A 17,733-nucleotide genomic window follows, 5' to 3' on the forward strand; every position below is an offset into this window, starting at 1 on the left:
CCCTTCCTAGACACCTCCAGGAGCCTCCTCGCTGCTTTGCTATCTCCGGTCTTGCCTCCCTTCCCCTGTCCATTCTCCAAGGGCATCCAGAGGGGTCCTTGTAAAAGCAGATCATATCCTGCACTGACCAGCTCCACCCCTTTCCGCAGCTCCCAGAGCTTTGGGGATAAAAGCCTAGCCCCTTGGCAAGGCCCTTAAAGCGCTTCATAATCCATCCCCTGGGCTCCAACCCCAGTGGCTTCAATGGGACTTTCAGAATCGCCAGCCCCTCCTGCCACAGGGCCTTGGCATAGGCTGTTCCCACTGCCTAGAATGGAGACCCCTTTGCCCAGTGGATCCTGCACACCTTTTTGTCTCTCCTCACAGTCTGTCCTGAGGTGCCGACAAAATGCCCTCCGAGTAGGCCAGGTCCCCCTGCAGACTTATCACCGTTGTAATTATACATGTATTGATTTCATGCCTGCCTCCCTCACAGGACTGTGGGGACCATGCTGGCCTGGCTCCCCAGTGCAGGACACATGGCAAGTATTCCTCAATACTTCCTGAACTAATTAACAAATATTAACGATATGAAGGAAAAAGGAGAAAGGCTGAGAATATGCTCTGGGAAGTTTTTTGTTTTTTTTTTAATGTTTATGTTGAGAGAGAGAGAGAGAAAGAGAAAACACCCATGCGTACACACATACACACAGGGGCGTGTGCAAACTGAGGAGGGCAGAGAGAGAGAGAGAGAGAGAGAGAGGGAGAGAGCACACCCCAGGCGGGCTCAGCGCTGTCAGCACAGAGCCCGATGCAAGGCTCGATCTAACGAACCGTGAGATCATGACCGGAGCCAAAATTAAGAGTCGACGCTTAATCGACTGAGCCCCCCAGGCACTCCCCGTGCTCTGGGAGGTTTTTAAAGGGATTCCCTTGTGGTCAGTCTGGGTGGGTTTGCCGGAGGAGACAGCTTTTGAGAGCGTAGTAGAAACACTGAAAGCGAGGCAATGGGTGGTCTTGCTGAGCTTATCTGGGGCAGGGAAACCGCAGATGAGCATTCCGGGCAGAATCCTGGCACGGGCAATGGTGCAGAGGTATGACAGCCCGAAGCCTGGCTGCCTCAGAGGTCCATGGAGTGAGCACAGGTCTCTCTGACCTCCCAGTTACACCCCGCCACCTGAGCCCAGGCTGATAACGTGGGGCATGACCCCTCCCCCAACAGTGCAGACCACACCCGGATCGAGGGGGCCCCTAAGGAAGCCTGGGAGGAAGGAGGAAGGGGGCACCCAGTTGGGAAGAGGATGAGCGTGTGCAGGTAGTAGGAGGGGGTAACGGGGACATCCGAGATGCCCTCCTGATACGTGCCAGGGCCCAGGACTGAGTGGCATCAGTGAACACTGATGAAATGACACACACGTTTCCGAGATCTCAGGGAGGGAGGTGATAACCCAGAGCAGCCAGGGAGTGACTCACTGCCCCATAAATCCTCTGGCTAGCCGACACTTGCCTTAGCACAAGCAGCCCGTCCCAGAGGTCTGGACAGCCACAAACACTCCATCAGCTGCTTAAGCCCTTGACCAGCCCTGACCCCGGGCTGGGGAGTCCAGCACCGAGGGCTGCGTGGCTGCAGGGAAGCTGGCTCCGTCGGGGAGCCTCACCCCTGCAGCAGGATCTCCCCCTTCCTTTCTCCCCCCTCCCCCCTCCAGGCCCTGCCTGAAGTCCCAGCACCAGGCCAGTCTTCCCGGGGTGACTCACTAACTTCAGAGCTTATTCCCTGTCCTGTGCTCTGTACACCCTGCATGAGTGAACACCCCTACCAGAGGCCACCTGGCACAATGGCAAGAAAACCGTGTTCGGAGTCAAGAAAGCTGAGTCCAAAAACCCAGCTTGGCTATTAATAAGAATGAGGACCGTTCCACCGTGCTAATAAGAGTAAGCCAGATGTACTTATTCAGCCCCAAGCTTCAGGCGCCGTATTAGAGCTTCATGTGACTTTCCTGGTTTCGTTCTCACAACCCAACGTGCAGATGACAGAATGGAGGCCCAGCGAGATCAAGCAACTTTCACAGAGCCACACAGCCAGGAAGCGGCCAAGCTGGGGTCAGTCCAGATAGCCTGTGCCAGAGCCCAAGCTCTTCCATAATTCCATTATTGCACGGCGAGGCTCTAAGCAAGTACCTTAGCCTCTCTGTGACTCACTTTCCCTTTCTCTACAATGAGGGGATTGGTCTGGCTGAGGTCTAAATCCTTTCCAGTGTAGGCATGCCATCTTTCCCCTCCCTGGTGACCCATTTGCAGGTAACAACAAATGGGAGGAATCTTCTGGAGACCACAGCTTTCAGGAAGGAAGGGTGTGAACGGTGGGGACTCCAGCTCTGTGCTGGGCCACAGGGGGCTTCCAGGAAGTTGTTTTCTCCTCCTGCCCCTCCCTGCCCCCCCCCCCAGGTACCTAGGTGGTCTGGAGTCACCCTGCATCAGCAAGGCAGGGAAGAGGTGCTACCCTTTTTCTCCCTGGACCAAGAGCCACCAAAAAGCATCAAGACCCCAGGGTGCCACAGCCCCAGGGACGAGAAACATTAGTGGGAGGGAGAGGTGAGAGGCAGGTGGAACCCTCATAAATCCACCTGAGTGAGCAATGCTTTTTAAAGCCCTTTTCACTACAGGATACAAAATGCACCATTTGGGGAGAGGATTTTATAGGCTATTTCTCCTCCTGGGTGATTTACCATCTGCAGGCCTGGCTTACCTGGGAGTTCTGCCCCTGAGGGATCATGGGAACCCATGGAGTGGAGTCAAGGTCAGTTTCACAACAAGGGCTGGTGTCCTTGCCAGGGCTCTGTGGTGGTCCGAGTGACTTGTCCTGACCTCCTGACCTCTCCTCCCAAGATGGGTGTCCACCTGGCCCCAGAGACATCAAGCGGGGCTCTCAGAAGGGACTTCTGCTCCCTACTCATCCCCCTCCCCACCCTGCACTCACTCACCCAATCCATTCTCTCTCACATACCTTCACTGCACAAGCCCATCCAGGGGCCCACCACACATGAGGCCCCATCTCAATGCCCAGGGTTCAGATAAATCAGAAACAGTCGCTGCCCTTGAGAAAGTCACCGTCTGGTAGATGGTTAAGTCACAGTCTGACTGTGACTGAGCTCTGAAGCCTAGGGGAGGAGATGCCTGCTGGAGTGAGGGAGTGTGGAGGAGGGAAGGAGCTCTCAAGGCAGGGAAATGGAGAGGGCCTGTGGACGGGACCAGCCTGTACGAAGGAAGGCACTGAGGCTGGGACAGGCCTGGGGGGTGGCAGCTGGGGAGCTGGATCCCACCCCCTGGAAGCCATCTAAGGTGCTGGAGCAGAGCAGTAACAACCGTGGCTTATTTTAGGCATTCTTTAAGCAATTCCAGAGGAAAAGTAACTCATCCCAATGCAAGGCCTTGTATCGGAAACAGATGTCATTGCAGCCACCTCCAAAGAGGGCCTCCTGGCTTTAGAAACAATTCCCACCTGAAGACTCAGATATAATTATGTCTATAATCCAACCCAAATGCCACTTGATGTGACAGAGACAATTGCTTTGTTTTCCCATGAGGGGGTGGGGAAGTGAAGGCATCTGAGCCCTGCCCCCCACCCAGAAGAGGGCCTGCAGAGGCCACAGGGTGGGGTGAGACGAGGGGAGCCATTCCTTTCTGTCCTGAACAGACACCTTTTGACCCTTGGGGACCAGGCCAGCTGGAGGTAGGGATGAGGCAGGATGAAGCAGGGAAATGGGGAAGCCCAGGTTCAGATGCCAGCTCTGTCCGCAGTTGGCTGTGTGACCTGGGACAATTCGCCTTCCCTCTCTGGGCCTCAGCATTCTCATCTATAAAATGGAGAGAACACGACTGGTTGGCAGAGGCTGGGCTGGTGCTGTGGGCCAGGCTCTGCAAGAACTTCAACACCGTTCCAACAGCAAGGGGCTGGCAGAGCTGGGATCTGAACCCACGTCGGCAGGACTTTCGGCCCCAGTTCTGACAACCACCCCACCTCTGCCAGAACACCTGCCTTGCTCCCTTTCGAAGTACTGGTGGGGGTGGACCAAGACACCTGCAAGCCATCAAAGGATGACCACGAGAGTGTCTGTTAGCCAGCCTGACAATGGCGGCAGTGCCCCGATGCTGCCTGGCGGCCCTCAGGCTGGTCGGCCTCAGCCTGTGCCTCTCCTGCTGGAAAGCGGCCTTGGCCCCAGGCCTTGCCCCATTCCAGTGTCTCTAATTTGGGCCCTCTCTCAGGGGTCCCCCAGGTCTCTGGCCAACCCGGGCCCAGTCAGCTCAGCCACCAGGGCCAGACCCAGCTGCCCAGAGGTGCTCCTCGATTTGAGTTGTTTCCTCCACCCAGTGGTGAGCTCGTTTAGCTCAGCCGGGCCCCTGTGGCCCTGGGGCGGTCACACTAACCCCAGGGACTTCCATTCTCCTCTGGGAGCGGCTGCCCAGGCGTCCACTCGCTGCCCTCTGCTGCCCCCAACTGGCAGGAAACGGCCCTGCGCAGACATCTCCAGCTCCCTCCATCTGTACTCACCACCTGGGAACTTTGTCTCTGGTCCCTTGGGTATCACTTTGCCCACCTCCACCTCCTGGTGCCGGGGCTGAGCCCTAGAAGCTCCACCAAAGGCAATGTTGCTCTGGGGCCTCAGATAATGGGTACAGAAGGGAGGGGGTCTGTCTGATTACCTGGGACTCTGGGGGAAGGTGTCTGGAAGGAGTGAGCCCCACCCACCAGAAGAGGGAACAGAGGATGAACGTTGGCTGAAGGCCAGACACTGGGTCCTCACAGCCACTCTGTGAGTGAGGGGCTCCTGTGCCCGTCTACAGATGGGGAAAGAGAGGCTCAGAGACCCGCGATGATACCATCATTTATTAATGAGGCAGGCAGCTCTCCAACAGCACCAAATACCACAGCCCACCGTCACTCGCCGGCCTGACCTCAGGTTCAGGAGGCTCCAAATAGCCCCTCGCCCCATATCTCTGCCCCAAAGAGCATCCTGGTCCACCCTGGCTGCCCTGGCCAGCTCTCGCCCCCGGGTGGCCCTGTGATAACATTCCTGTCTCCTCGATTCCCGCTGCAGGAAAGGAGCTTCTCCCTGCAGAAGGTGGACACAGACCAAAATGATAGTAATTTTCCTTTTGGGTTTGAACAGTTTAATAACAATTAGCCTCTCTCCACCACCCTCTCATCCGCAGAACACTTGCCACCCACCGGGCCGGGAGACTCCAGCTCACAGGCCTCCACTGAGCAGGGTATTGCCAGGAGGGGCCCGGGGCACCCATCTGTGGAACCCTGATCCAGGGCCCAGCCCTACTGCTCAGTCACACCCAACCATGGCCGCACGGCTGACATCCCCACACCGGTTTGGGGGCCACAGACACAGATGGGCCCAAAGCAGCCTGGGGTGGCGGAGGGAGCCCCGACAAGTATTCCAGGCAAGCCTCCCCTCTCTGGGCCTTAGTTTCACCACCTGTGCAGTGACAGAGGTGGCTCATCTGGTCTGTGAGCCTGACCAGCTTTTCCGTCCACCACCCCGATGCCTCACTAGAGTCGCCCCAGCTGAGAAGGGGCACGAATGGAGGAAGAGAGGCAGACCAGGAGGTGGCAGTGTGTGACGAGTGGGCAGGAGCCATCGGAGGCCTCTGGGGACCTTCAGACCCACAAATGCCCATTTCCTTAAGCCTCTCTTCCTAGGAAACCTGATGGAGGTGGGCAGAAGGACTCAACTGCAGGGAAGAGAGGGCTGGAAGCAGCAAGGCGTGAGCAGCCCCGAAGGGGGGCACGGACACAGGGACACCTGGGCTCGATTCCAGGCCCCGTTCCAGATAGGCTGTGTGACTTTGGGAAAGGACCCTCCCCTCTCTGACCTCCAGGCCTTCCTTACAGGGAAGCGTTCGTGATCGCTTCCAACGGCCTTCCACGGTGGTGTCGAAGGGGTCCCCCTCACAGGCCTGTGTGTTTATGTCCACGTGCCTGGCACTATGTGTGTGATGGGAAAAGACAGCTGAGTCACGAAAAGGGCACAGGGAAAAGCTGCAGGAGTGGGGAGAGGCATGTGGAGCTGGAAGTCCGCATCCCAGAGATCTGCTGGCTCCACTCCTACCCAGCATCACCTGTGGCTCCTGTGCCCCACAGGGGCAAGTCCAAAGCCTCCACCCACTCACTTTCCTCTCCTGTGCCCCCTCCTTTATGTCTCCAACTCACCCAACACTCTAATCACACAGGGCCGTTGGCTTATTCCAATTCACGTACGTCTCCCCCAACTGGAATACTCTTCTCCCTTTGTTCCTGACAAACTCCTACACATCCCTCAAAGCTCAGCCCCAAAGATCCTCCTCCAGGATTTCTTCCCTACCATTATCAGCCGATGGTAACTGCCCCATGTTCTGCGTTCCCACAGCACCCCGGCCGCACCTCCATCCCACCACCCAGGGTGCGCACAAATGAGCATCCAGCAGAAGTAGGTGATTGAAAGGAACTAAGACCCCCTTCCAGAAGCATCTGCAATCAACCCGCGACTGAGTTTATCTGCAGCTTCCGCCACCCCCCTGGGCCTTCCCCTCCCTGACACTTCTCCTTCTCCATCTTGCAAAAAATAGCCCTGAGACCTAATTTCAGCTAAACCTTCAAACACGATTCTCCACTTTCAACTTCCCGAAGAGGAATCAATTGGCTGTCAAGTTTCCCAGAGTCTCTGCCGCCTCCCACACCCCAGCCCTGCCAGCCCTCCTCAAGGTCGATGGGAGGGGGTGGGGGGCAGACAGGAAGGACCCAGCCTACACCAAGGGGAGGTTGGGTCTGGGGAAGGTGGCGGGCTGAGGGGACCCGTGGGGAGACAGGTAACAGTCACCATCACCTTCCCCCCAAATCAAACCATGAATTCCTAACATGGAGTGGCAGGTGAGAAGGGGCGGCATGCTGCTGTGCTAAGGATCCCTGGGCTTTGGGAAGGGAGATGGGCCCAGGCAGAGCCCCCAGACCCCGTCTGACAGCGTGTGCAGATACGGGGCCCCAGCTTGCTGCCTGCCTTCCCTCTCTTCCTTCCAGGATTCCCTACTGATGCAGAGAAAACAGATCTGGGTTTGAATCTTGGCCTCGACATCTCGGTGGAGCCTGAGAGCTGAGGGCCAGAGACGGGCAGAAGGCCCATGTGGTCATGTGCTCCCAGCTCCCTTCTCCATCCTACCCTAGTCCAGGGTCCTCCATAGCTCTCAGGGCACACCCCAGCCTGCTGGCACCATGGGTCCTAGTGGTCCACTCCCCACCCCCAACTCCACCTGTAGATAGAAGGAAGTCATACCAGATGGGCAAAGGTTCTGTATCTTGCCCAGGTCACAAAGCTGATATGAGGCTCAGCCCTGAGTCTGCTGACTTTTAGCTCATTCTTTTCGTTACTGCATCGAAATCTTTAAGTGCCCACTTTATGCCCAAACCACATGTTGCCTTACAAAGTCCATACTCCTCATTTTAGAGAAGGGTAAACTGAGGGTCCCCCAGGGTCACATGATCTCCAAGAAACAGAGGTGGGACTTGTGCCCAGCCCCTGATGCCCTGTGGGGTGGCTGCAGTCCCAGGCCAAATCACAAAAGGTTGGGGCCACGTATGGATACAAACAGCCGGGACCCAGAAGTGCTCCCAGCTGAGTGGTGACCTTGGACAAGTCCAGCCTCTCCCAGGCTTTAGTCTTCATGGGGGAGGCAGACAGAATGAATCCGAACGAACACAACATGTTGATTCTCCATTAAACTCCATGGTTGCACAAGGGCATTTCTGTGAGAGGGGGTGACATCCTGTCCCCCGAGTTTCAAACGGCAGCGAAGACACCAGTTATTCAGGTATATCCTGTACTGTGTCTCCTGCCTCCCCCGGGGCAAAACCATGTTGCCTGGGTTCCCTTGGCGGGGGAGGGGGGAGGGTACACACAGCAGCAGTCAGCCAAGCACGTGAGGATGCGGCCTATGGCAGCACACGTGAGGAAGTGCAAGCTGGGCAGGAGAAGAGGGTGTGCTTCTGGTCCTACAAGCGTCCGTCCCCAACACCCAAGCCCGGGTCCCTCCCACCAAATGCCCTGTCCTTGGCTCTCCACCCTGACCCTCCCCAGATCTCTACTGTTCCAAAGCCAAAAAGGGAAATACGATTCCAAGGATAATGGCGGATATTCTGTATTGAGTGTCCACCCTGGGTCAGACGTGGGCCTCAACGTGCCAGGACTCACGAAGGTCCACCATAGTCCTTCAAGGAAGGGTGGACATTCCACACGTTACTGATACAGACCGGAGGCTCAGAGAGGCTGAGTGACTAATGAGGTCACACAGGTCATGGAAGAGCCAGGATTTGAACCCAGATCCCTATCTCTGAGCTCTCTAGCACCCGTGAGCTCCAAGCACAGCCCAGTATAGACACTCACACCCTGAACTGCTCCACACAGAAAAGGGCCAAGGTGTCCAGGGAAGGACACAAAACGTGAATGTCCAACGGTCCTGGCATCCATCATTCTGGAGCTGTGTGACACCGAGCAAATGATTTCATGTCTCTCAGCCTCAGCTCCCTCATCTGTGAAATGGAGACACTAATGGTCCCTCCCCTCCAGGTTGCTGTGAGAAGTGGGTAAAGTGACAAGTGAACACGCTTTCCACCTTGCGGACCCAGCTCGTGCAGGCGGGACTGAGTCCCAGTGCCTGGGGGTCCAGAAGCCTGGGGCTGGCTCTGACCCACACACGGTTAATGGGGCGAAGACGTCACTACAAGAAGGACGCCAAACCTACCCGGCAGTTAAAGAGCCGCAGTGACAGCAACTTCAAGGTGTGATGATACCTCTATCAGAGCAGCAAAAGGAAGGGGAACAGGCAAGGAGAAACACTGGGAGGTTCCGGGAGGGCATGGGGGCAACGGCTCCCCTGCTCATGGCCGGGAGTGCACACTTGTGCCCTGACGTCAGAGAGGCTGGTCTCAACCTTGGCTCCACCATTTAGTGGCACTTGGAGCTTAGCTGAGTGACTTCCCCTCTCTGAGCCTCAGTTTTCTCATCTGTGAAATGGGGTGATCAAAGTTTCAGCTTCAGGGCTGTCTTGAGGATTAAAAAAGATCATCTACGTAGGACCGGAAGCATAGTGCAGGTGGCTACGTTATTATTAGTCTTTGTTCCCTAAGGCCCCTAAAGGCTCAGCCCCAGAGGCTGTGGCCCCTAGGGCCCGGGGGAAGGCAGGACTTGGCCTCAGCTCCAGTTGACTGATTGGAGTCAGGGTCACCCAGGTGTCAGCGTCTTTGCCCTCCCTGCAGGCTAGAGATGGTCTTCCAGGGGCCCCCACCACACCCAGGGGAGTGACCCTGAATCCACTCTCGACATAGGCTTCCCTTTCCTCCTGCTGCCCAAGGCCAATTCAGAGCCTGAGGCTCACACCCACCTCTTGGGGGAGCTTTTTAAATGCAGATACCCAGGTCCTGCCCCTGACCCACTGCACTGAAATCTTGAGGGAACCTAAGAATCTGTTTTGCAAGCATTCTTATGACACACAGACAGGCGGGAGAATCAGTTGCCCCATGGAAAGCCCCACCCCGCTTAGCCTGGCTTTTGAAGCTCCATCGGCCCCAGACTCAGCCCAGCTGCTCAGCTGCCTACCCAGTCCTCCATACCCCTCAACTCCAGTCCCACCACGCATTTCGCCGTTTCACAAACACATCAGTTTCTAGTACGCCTCTATGCCTTTGCAGCTGCTGTTCCCCCTACTTGGAACTCCCTCTTTCACTGTGCCTGCTTACCCTTTAAGACCCAGCTCATAAAGTCAGCCTCCAGGGGGATACCCTTTCTAATGCATAGGGAACAGCTAGTTACTCCTAGCTCATCTGGAGCCCCAAAATCACACTGCATGGTGACAGCCAGGCCCGTGCCCTCTCTGTTCCATCCACCCAAAACCCTCTTTCCCCTGCTCCCCATAGGGCTGGCGCCTCATCCCTTGGGCCTCAGCGCAAATATCACCTCTCGACCACACCACCTCAAGGAAGCCCTCCTGTTGTCCTCTATCACAGCAGCCTGCTTTTCTTCACAGCACGTAGCTCGAGCATGAGAATGTCTACCAGGTCCTCTCTTGGCCACCTCCTCCCACTCAGCCCCAGTCCCAATAATGGTGCCTGGCACACAGCTGGCTTGCCATAAAAACTGCTGGATGAAGGAATGGATGGAGTATCGATCAAACATCCACCCGTCTCCTCTATAGACCATGAGCTCCCAGGGGAAGAGACGGCGTGTTCTGCTTTCTCCCTGTCTGTACTTCTCTGTGCCTCCAGTGGCCGACAGAGCACTGGACAGAGGGGCGCACGGGAACATACAATAGCGTGCGTGCTCGGCGAGGACACAGCCGGACCCAGAGAGTCAGATGATAAGGGTCACCGCGTTCTGTCTCTGTAAAGCTGTTTGGGTTAGTCATAAAAAGGTGTATGCTAATGAGGCCACAGAAATCAATAGCTGAAGTATATATTCTGTGCTTTGTCAATTCTAGGGCCTCATCAGTTTTAAGATGCAGCATTATTTTATGGGTCTCCAAGAAAGAAAAAACACAGCGATTAAATTATGACACGCCACAGACTGCAACGCGAGAGATATTAAAACGTGAAAATTAAAATCGTGCATCTTAAGGGTCGCGGAAGCGTGGTGTGCATGTGCCCACGTGAGGGTGTGTTTATCTGGCCTCGCTCGCGCTAGACTCTCGCTTCCCCGGCCAGCTTGCTCTGGGCCCCGTGGCTGCGGGGCTGTCTGTCCTCCGTCTGCCCCCTCCCTCACAGGACGGGACCCCCGTGTGGCCCCCAGGCTGAGCCACAGAGAGGGGAGCAGCTGAGTGATCGGATACCTAGAACAAGGGAGGCTGGATGCTCTCCCGGTCCGTGAGGCTCCAGGAAGGGGGCCCGCGGGGTCGCAGAGTGGCACCCCAGGCCAGGTGGCGATGGTGACGCAGAGATAGTTACCGTGACCCGGAACGGCGTGGTGGCCGAGGGCTCCATGCTGGGGTTCTTCTCTGAGAGGCTGCCGGGCAGACTGCGCCGGGAGCCCGGCCTTTCCTGGGGCGACTCTGTCAACAGAGGGAGAGAGAGGGTGAGGACAGACGATCGAGGCCACTCGGTCAGGCCCTCCTGTCATTCCCCATCCTGCCCAGGACGACAGGCAACTGGTCCCCCTAAAAGAGTACAGCCACTGTGGAAAACAGTTTGGCTGTTCCCCCAGAAAGTGAAAGACAGAATTACCCCACGATGCAGCAATTCTTCTCCTGGGTATATACCCCCAAGAGTTGAAAACAGGGACATACACAGACTTGTATGCAAGTGTGCACAGCAGCAGCGTCATTCATAATAGCCAAGAGGTAGACACAGCCCAAGTGTCCATCCACAGATGAATGGACGACCGTTCATACATACAGGGTGGTACATCCATATGATGGAATGCTATTCCGTCATAAAAACGAACAAAAGTTCTCACACACGCTGCAGTGTGGACGAACCTTGAAAACATGCTGAGCTACCAAAGCCAGACCCAAAATGTTGTACGAGTCCACTTTCATGAAACACCTGTAATCGGCAAACTCATAGAGATGGAAGGTAGGTTGGAGGTAACCTAGGGGCTGGAGGCAGGCGGAATGGGGAGGTATTGCTTAATGATAAGAGTTTCTGTTTGGAGTGATGGCAAAGAGCGAGAAACGGGTAGCAGTGATGGTCACACCGCACTGTAAATGTATTTAATGCCATTAAAGTGTACCCTTAAAAATGATTAAAATGGCAAACTTCATTATATATATATATATATGTAATTTATATAAGTATATATATATAATATATATATGTGTGTGTGTGTATATATATGTATATATATGTGTCTGTATATATATATATATATATATATATATATATATATATATATAGTTGTGTATATTCCAATGTGTTTTAAAAAAAGCTCTCTCTAAATCTTCACTTCGAGTCATATATCTTGTGACATAATAAAGCTTCCTGTTCCTGGAGGTATACAAGTAGTCCCTTCAAACATGAGAATCTGTGATCTCTGGCTTCCAATTCAGACCTTCTTTTCTAGAGGCCTTAAACTCGATGGGAGTGCAAAGGCTGGTAGGTTTCAGGATCAAGGGTAGCACCCAGCTGGTTATTTCAGTGTAGCCATGGGGGGGCCCAGGGTAGCCACGGCTTCCCACAGTTCAAGAGAAGCTGGAAACCCGAGCTTTTCAAAATACGAAGTGTTTTGATTTTTAAACGGTGACAGCTTACTTACAACTCACAGCCGTGACCTGAGCCTGCCTGTTCAAAACCTCTCAGGTCAGTGCGACCTGGCCACTTTCCTGGCTGGCTCCCCCACGCCGTGCTCGGCACTGGCTATCTCTCTGCCTGTGCTCCAGCTGTGGTCCCCCACAGAGGAATCCGGTCCATCCCATCCCACAGGCCCCGGAGGAGACCCCTGGTAATCCCTCTGCCCCCAGCTCTCAGCCCCCTTCTGACTCCTCTAGCAACAGCCAGGCCAAGCCTCCTACCGATGATCTCACTTCGCACACAGTACATGTCTGTCTGCCTGTCTGTCTGTCTGTCTGTCTGTCTCTCTCTCTCTCTCTGCTTGGCTATGGAACTCCTACCGCCCGTACCCAAGCTGGCTGCATCTCATCCCCAGTATCCTGTGTGGAGCCTGGCACATGGGGGCTGCTCAGGAAAGTCCTGTTGGCTCGCAAGGAAGAAAAAGGACGGGGGGCAGACACTTCCCCGGTGCATGTGCACACACAGGGACGCATGCCCAGCCACACACTCACGTCCACATCTATGCAGGCACTCCAACGGGTACCCACGCAGACTCATCCGCAGGGACACATGTATTCGAGGACGGATGGACGTGTGCACATCTACAGAACAGATGACAAGAAGCAAGCTGTCCCAGAAGGCAGAACGGCAATGTCTACATTTTCCGGTCCTTTCCCTCCATGTAGCCAGATTGGACAGAGGTCTTCAGAAGTGTGGAAGGACAGAGTGGAGCCCGTCACCACGCCCCCCAGGATAGGCTCCAGTACTGAGCCCTGGCCAACGGCCAGGCAGGCAATGCCACCCTGGGCCTGGGGGAAGTGGGCCACCACGGGGAGGGGTTCAGGCGTAGCTGACTACCAGGCAGGGGCTGATACCAGGTCCAGTTGTGCACTAGCCAGCCCTCGGCCACCTCTTCCAGAAAAGCTTCCACTACTCAGCATCTCCCCAGCCCAGTGGCTGCGATCTCCCAGGGCCTCGCTGCCTCCCTTGTGGTGTTTCCTGCTGAGAACCTTCTTCCCTCCTCCTCCGCAGTCCCTGCTAGTCACACTCTAGGAGACACCACTCGTTCTGGAGGTTTCCCTAGGAAATCTCTTCTTGGGCTCCTCAGTCTACCTTCACCTCTCCCCCCACCCCCCATCACCTCCACCTGGGTGTCCACCATAACCACTGTGTCCTACCTATGTATGAGGCACTGTGCTCAGCGTCCAGAAGCCCCTCAGGAACTTCGTCTCCCTCCCCCAACACACACACACACACACACACACACACACACACACACACACACATACACACACACACACACACATCCCTCCACCGCCCTTCCTGGGCATGTGGGCCATCATGGCTCCAGGCAAGACATACATGGAGCCACCAGGTAGGGCAAGAGGAACCCAGCAAGGCTGCCTCTCCTCTGAGACAAAACCTGATATCCCCTGTGCAAAACACTGCCTCTTGCCTACTGGGTCTTAGCCAGGGGCCTTTGGGGTTACTTGATCCAACCACCCATGGTACAGATGAGGAAGCTGACAGCGGAGGAAAGGAACTTGTCCATTAGCCCCTAACTCAATAGGACTATAGCACAGACTCTCTCTCAGGTGCTCCCAAAATAGCCTTAGACTTCAATTCAGAAGCCCTGGCCACACCCCACCCATGTGAGAAGGTAGAAACGCAGGAGGAGCCTGCAGGAAGGGATAGGAGTCCCCTCCCCCCTGCACAAAACAGCCGGATCTTCTCACTTTTCAGCCTCCCCTGCACGCTCAGGGCAGGGCCCTGCCCTCCAGAGGAAAGTGACAAGGGACCTTCCTACCTCTGCAGGCAGCTTCCACTGGCCCCAGTTCCATCCTCCACTCTTTTCCACCCTGCCTTCTGTTCCAGGGGGCTGACCTGTGTAGACCCCACCAGCTGAGCTTCTGGACCCCCCAGTCTCCATGAGGTTAGGCCAGTGGTGGGGGGCCCTGGCAGGAGATCGGACGGGGGGGGGGGGAGGAAGAGTCGCCCACACTGGCTGCCTCCCTCCACTAATGGTCCCAGCTCCTATCAAGAGGACCCTGTCCCCTGAGCGCCCACACACCTCTCCTCCCTCAGCCTTGGTAGATCATCCCCGGTTGTCACTGGCTCTGGGGTCCCACACTCCTCTTCACGGTTCCCCACACCCGCCCACACCTCAAATCATCCTAGCGTTAAGTGCCATCTGCTTCCTGCTGGACCCTGACTGCTTAAGACCAGTCTGGCTCCCCCAGCTGCTTAAGACCCGGCCCCCGCTTGTGGAGCGGAGGCAACTCCGTTACAGAGGGGTGGGGAAACGAGGCCAGGAAGGAAGCTGTGTCTTGTCATGGGTCTTCAGGGGCAGGGTCTGGGCCGGGCCAGGCTCTCTCCCCATCTGACACCCCAAAGGGCTTTCCCAAGCCTGCCAGAGGCTTGAAACACTAACAAGAAGCTTGTGGATTGCGGAATTCTGAACCAGCATTTCTTTACCTTTTATGCCTTATCGTTTCCCCTAAGAGGTCTTTTTAGGCATTTTTTTTCTAGATTTCCCCCCCCCCCGCCATAAAACTCTAATACCATATACAGTAGCTATCTTTATGTACTGTACAGAAAGTAAAAAGAGTGAAATTTTGGGGTTCGTGGGTGGCTCAGTCAGTTGAGCGTCTGACTTCGGCTCAGGTCATGATCTCACGGTTCATGGGTTCGAGCCCCGCATCAGGCTCTGTGCTGACTGCTTGCTTGGGGCCTGGAGACTGCTTTCGATTCTGTGTCTCCTTCTCTCTCTGCCCCTCCCCTGCTCACGCTATGTCTCACTCTGTTTCTCAAAAATAAATAAATGTAAAAAAAAATTTTTTTTTAAATAAAAAAAAAGTGTGAGTTTTTTTTTTTTTGCCCCTTCCCTTCTGAGAACCAACTTTTTTCACCTACTTGGGGTAATATCACCCCCACTGAGAAGGCAAGTTCTGGAGCCATTCAAATAGAATCCCCACATGACACCTTGGACAGCTATGGTGAGCTCCACCTTCCAGATGAGGAAACTGAGGTTCTGCGAGGCAAAAATGACTTCCTCTAAATTTCCCCCAGGCAGGAAGTAAGAGTATGTGCTCAAGCCCCTTAAACTGTTCCCCAGCAACCCACACTGAGGACCTCAGAGAAGGCAGAGGGTGGCTGGAGCGTGGGGGGTGGGGAGGGGTGCAAGACTGGTACTGGGAGACAGGATTCCACCTGGCCTCTGCTGTGTGACTCCAGGCAAACCCCTTTCCATCTCTGAGTTCATGATTTATCATCAATCCAGTGAGTCAGGAGGGGGTCAGGGCAGTGACTATCTCTATTCTCCACCACCAGAACAAAAGCAAAGACAAAAACCCCAATCTTTCTTTATGGAAAGTTGATCACCTTCCCCCATCCTAATTCTGCCTGCAAGGGATCAGTCTGAGTCCTCGACAAACACACAGAGGCCTATGTCCTTTGATTTAGCAGGACTTTTTTTTTTAATCTGAGGACGCAGACACTGGCCTCACGTCCTCAGAGGTCTAAGCAAGACACCTAGTGCCAAACAGAATCCTGGAGACGTTAAGTGACCCAACACTGTGCAGCGTGAAGGTGGCATCCCTAGACCTTTGGAGCACTGGCCCAGGAGTCTCCTCTCAGCTCACACTCTCTCTGTGACCTCCACATGACCTCAGGGCTCCCAACCTGCAAAACTGGGCCGCCGGCCGAGCTGACCCCAGATGCCCTTTCCACGAGGAAAAGAAAAAAGAGTCTCCATTTTACCAGAAGTGCCAGGCTGCATGCATTTTAACCTTCATGTGTTTGCAAAAAAAAAAAAAAAATAATAATAATAATAATAATAAAATAAAACAAAATCGGTTTCATTCAAATGCTGCCGGCTTGGTTGCCATGGATACCACCTAATCATGAAGGATGACTGTTACTTGTTCCCATGGAAACACGGAGGCCTGAGGAACATCCTGTAATTTCAGACAAGACACCAAATTTCAGTTGTCGGGTTGTACTGCCCAGATCTTAATGCCCAAAAACAGGTAGAGGCAGCAACCTCTAATACTCACATCAGGAGAAAAGAATTCAGCACGAGTACAGAAAAAGGAGAGGAGAGACAGGGGTGTGGGCATATGTGCTGGAAACAGTGACTAGGAAAACGCAAATTAAAACTACCAGATGCCATTTCCCACCTTTCAGATAGACTAACATTAAAAAAAGAACAGTGACCCCAGTGTTGACAGCGATGGGGAACGCTCCTTCGTCACTGCCAGTGGAGTGGGAAGGGTTTGGAGAACAATTAGGCTAGAGCTAATGGAAACCGACACACGCATGCGCCCTTGGACCAGACTCCCCGCTACATGTCCAGTCTAGAACGATGCTTCATCCTTGCACATGGACGTCTGCACGAAGATGTCCCCTGCAGCACTGCTTTGGAGTAGAAAAATGTTGGGAGCAGCCTAAACGTCCACCGAGAGGGGAATGGAGCACCACACCCTGGGGCAATCATTTGGAGGAATACTATACAGCAAGGAAGAGGGTATGTCTCCGGGGGCTCCGTTCACATGGCACACAATGGCACTACAAAGGAGCCGGTTGTGTGAGATCAACAGGAAGCACACCAGAAATATGATGTTGAGTGAAAAAAAGTATGTTGCCAAAGGAAGCAATGCAATCCGCTTACGTGCTCCCCCCCCGCTTTTTTTTTACAAGAATGTTCCTAACATTTGTAATAGCCAAAAACTGAAACAACGAAACACCCTTCAGTAGGTGAATGGTTAAACTGTGGTCCATCCACTATGTAGGAGGCTGAATATTGGCCCCCCCCAAAGAAGTCCACTTTTCTTCCTAATTCCCAGAACCTGAGAATATGTTACCTTACATGGGGACTTTGCAGACATGATTGAGGTTAAGGAGACGGAAGTTTATCCTGCATTATCCAGAGGGAAACAGCCTTAACCATGGAAGAGGAAGGCAGGAAGATGAGTCAGAGAGATGTAATGATGAAAGAGGCAGGAGACGTTCTGAGCACGAGAGGAACGATGACAGAAGGGGATCACAAGCCAAGAAAAGCTGGGAACCCTCCTCTGTTGACAGCCAGTAAGAAAACAGGACCTTGGTCCTACAACTACATGGAGCTGAATTCAGCCAATGAAATGGATTTTTCGAAAGGAACCCAACCTGCTAACATCTCAATTTTAATCCCGTGGGACCCACAGTAGACTTGTGACCTACAGAACTCTAGGATGACAGATCTGTATTTAAGCTAATTTTTTTCTAGTGTTTATTTTTTTTTATTTATTTATTTTTTATTTTTGAGACAGAGGGAGACAGGGCATGAATGGGGGAGGATCAGAGAGAGAGGGAGACACAGAATCAGAAGCAGGCTCCAGGCTCTCAGCTGTCAGCACAGAGCCTGACATGGGGCTCGAACTCACAGAGTGTGAGATCATGACCTGAGCTGAAGTCAGACG

General features: G+C 54.3%; 1 protein-coding gene across 9 annotated transcripts in view; it reads right to left on the reverse strand.

Moving 5' to 3' along the window:
• Positions 1–17,733, reverse strand: part of DAB2IP (DAB2 interacting protein) — a 188,226-nt gene that overhangs the window by 88,227 nt on the left and 82,266 nt on the right. For 8 of the 9 annotated variants that reach the window (XM_058694278.1, XM_058694276.1, XM_058694281.1 and 5 more), the window contains exon 2: positions 10,955–11,058. In XM_058694278.1, coding sequence (XP_058550261.1) covers positions 10,955–11,058 — 104 coding nt within the window. The other variant, XM_058694286.1, reaches the window with a different exon arrangement.

The sequence above is a fragment of the Neofelis nebulosa genome, chromosome 12 (assembly GCF_028018385.1).
Source record: "Neofelis nebulosa isolate mNeoNeb1 chromosome 12, mNeoNeb1.pri, whole genome shotgun sequence".
Lineage (NCBI taxonomy): Eukaryota > Metazoa > Chordata > Mammalia > Carnivora > Felidae > Neofelis > Neofelis nebulosa.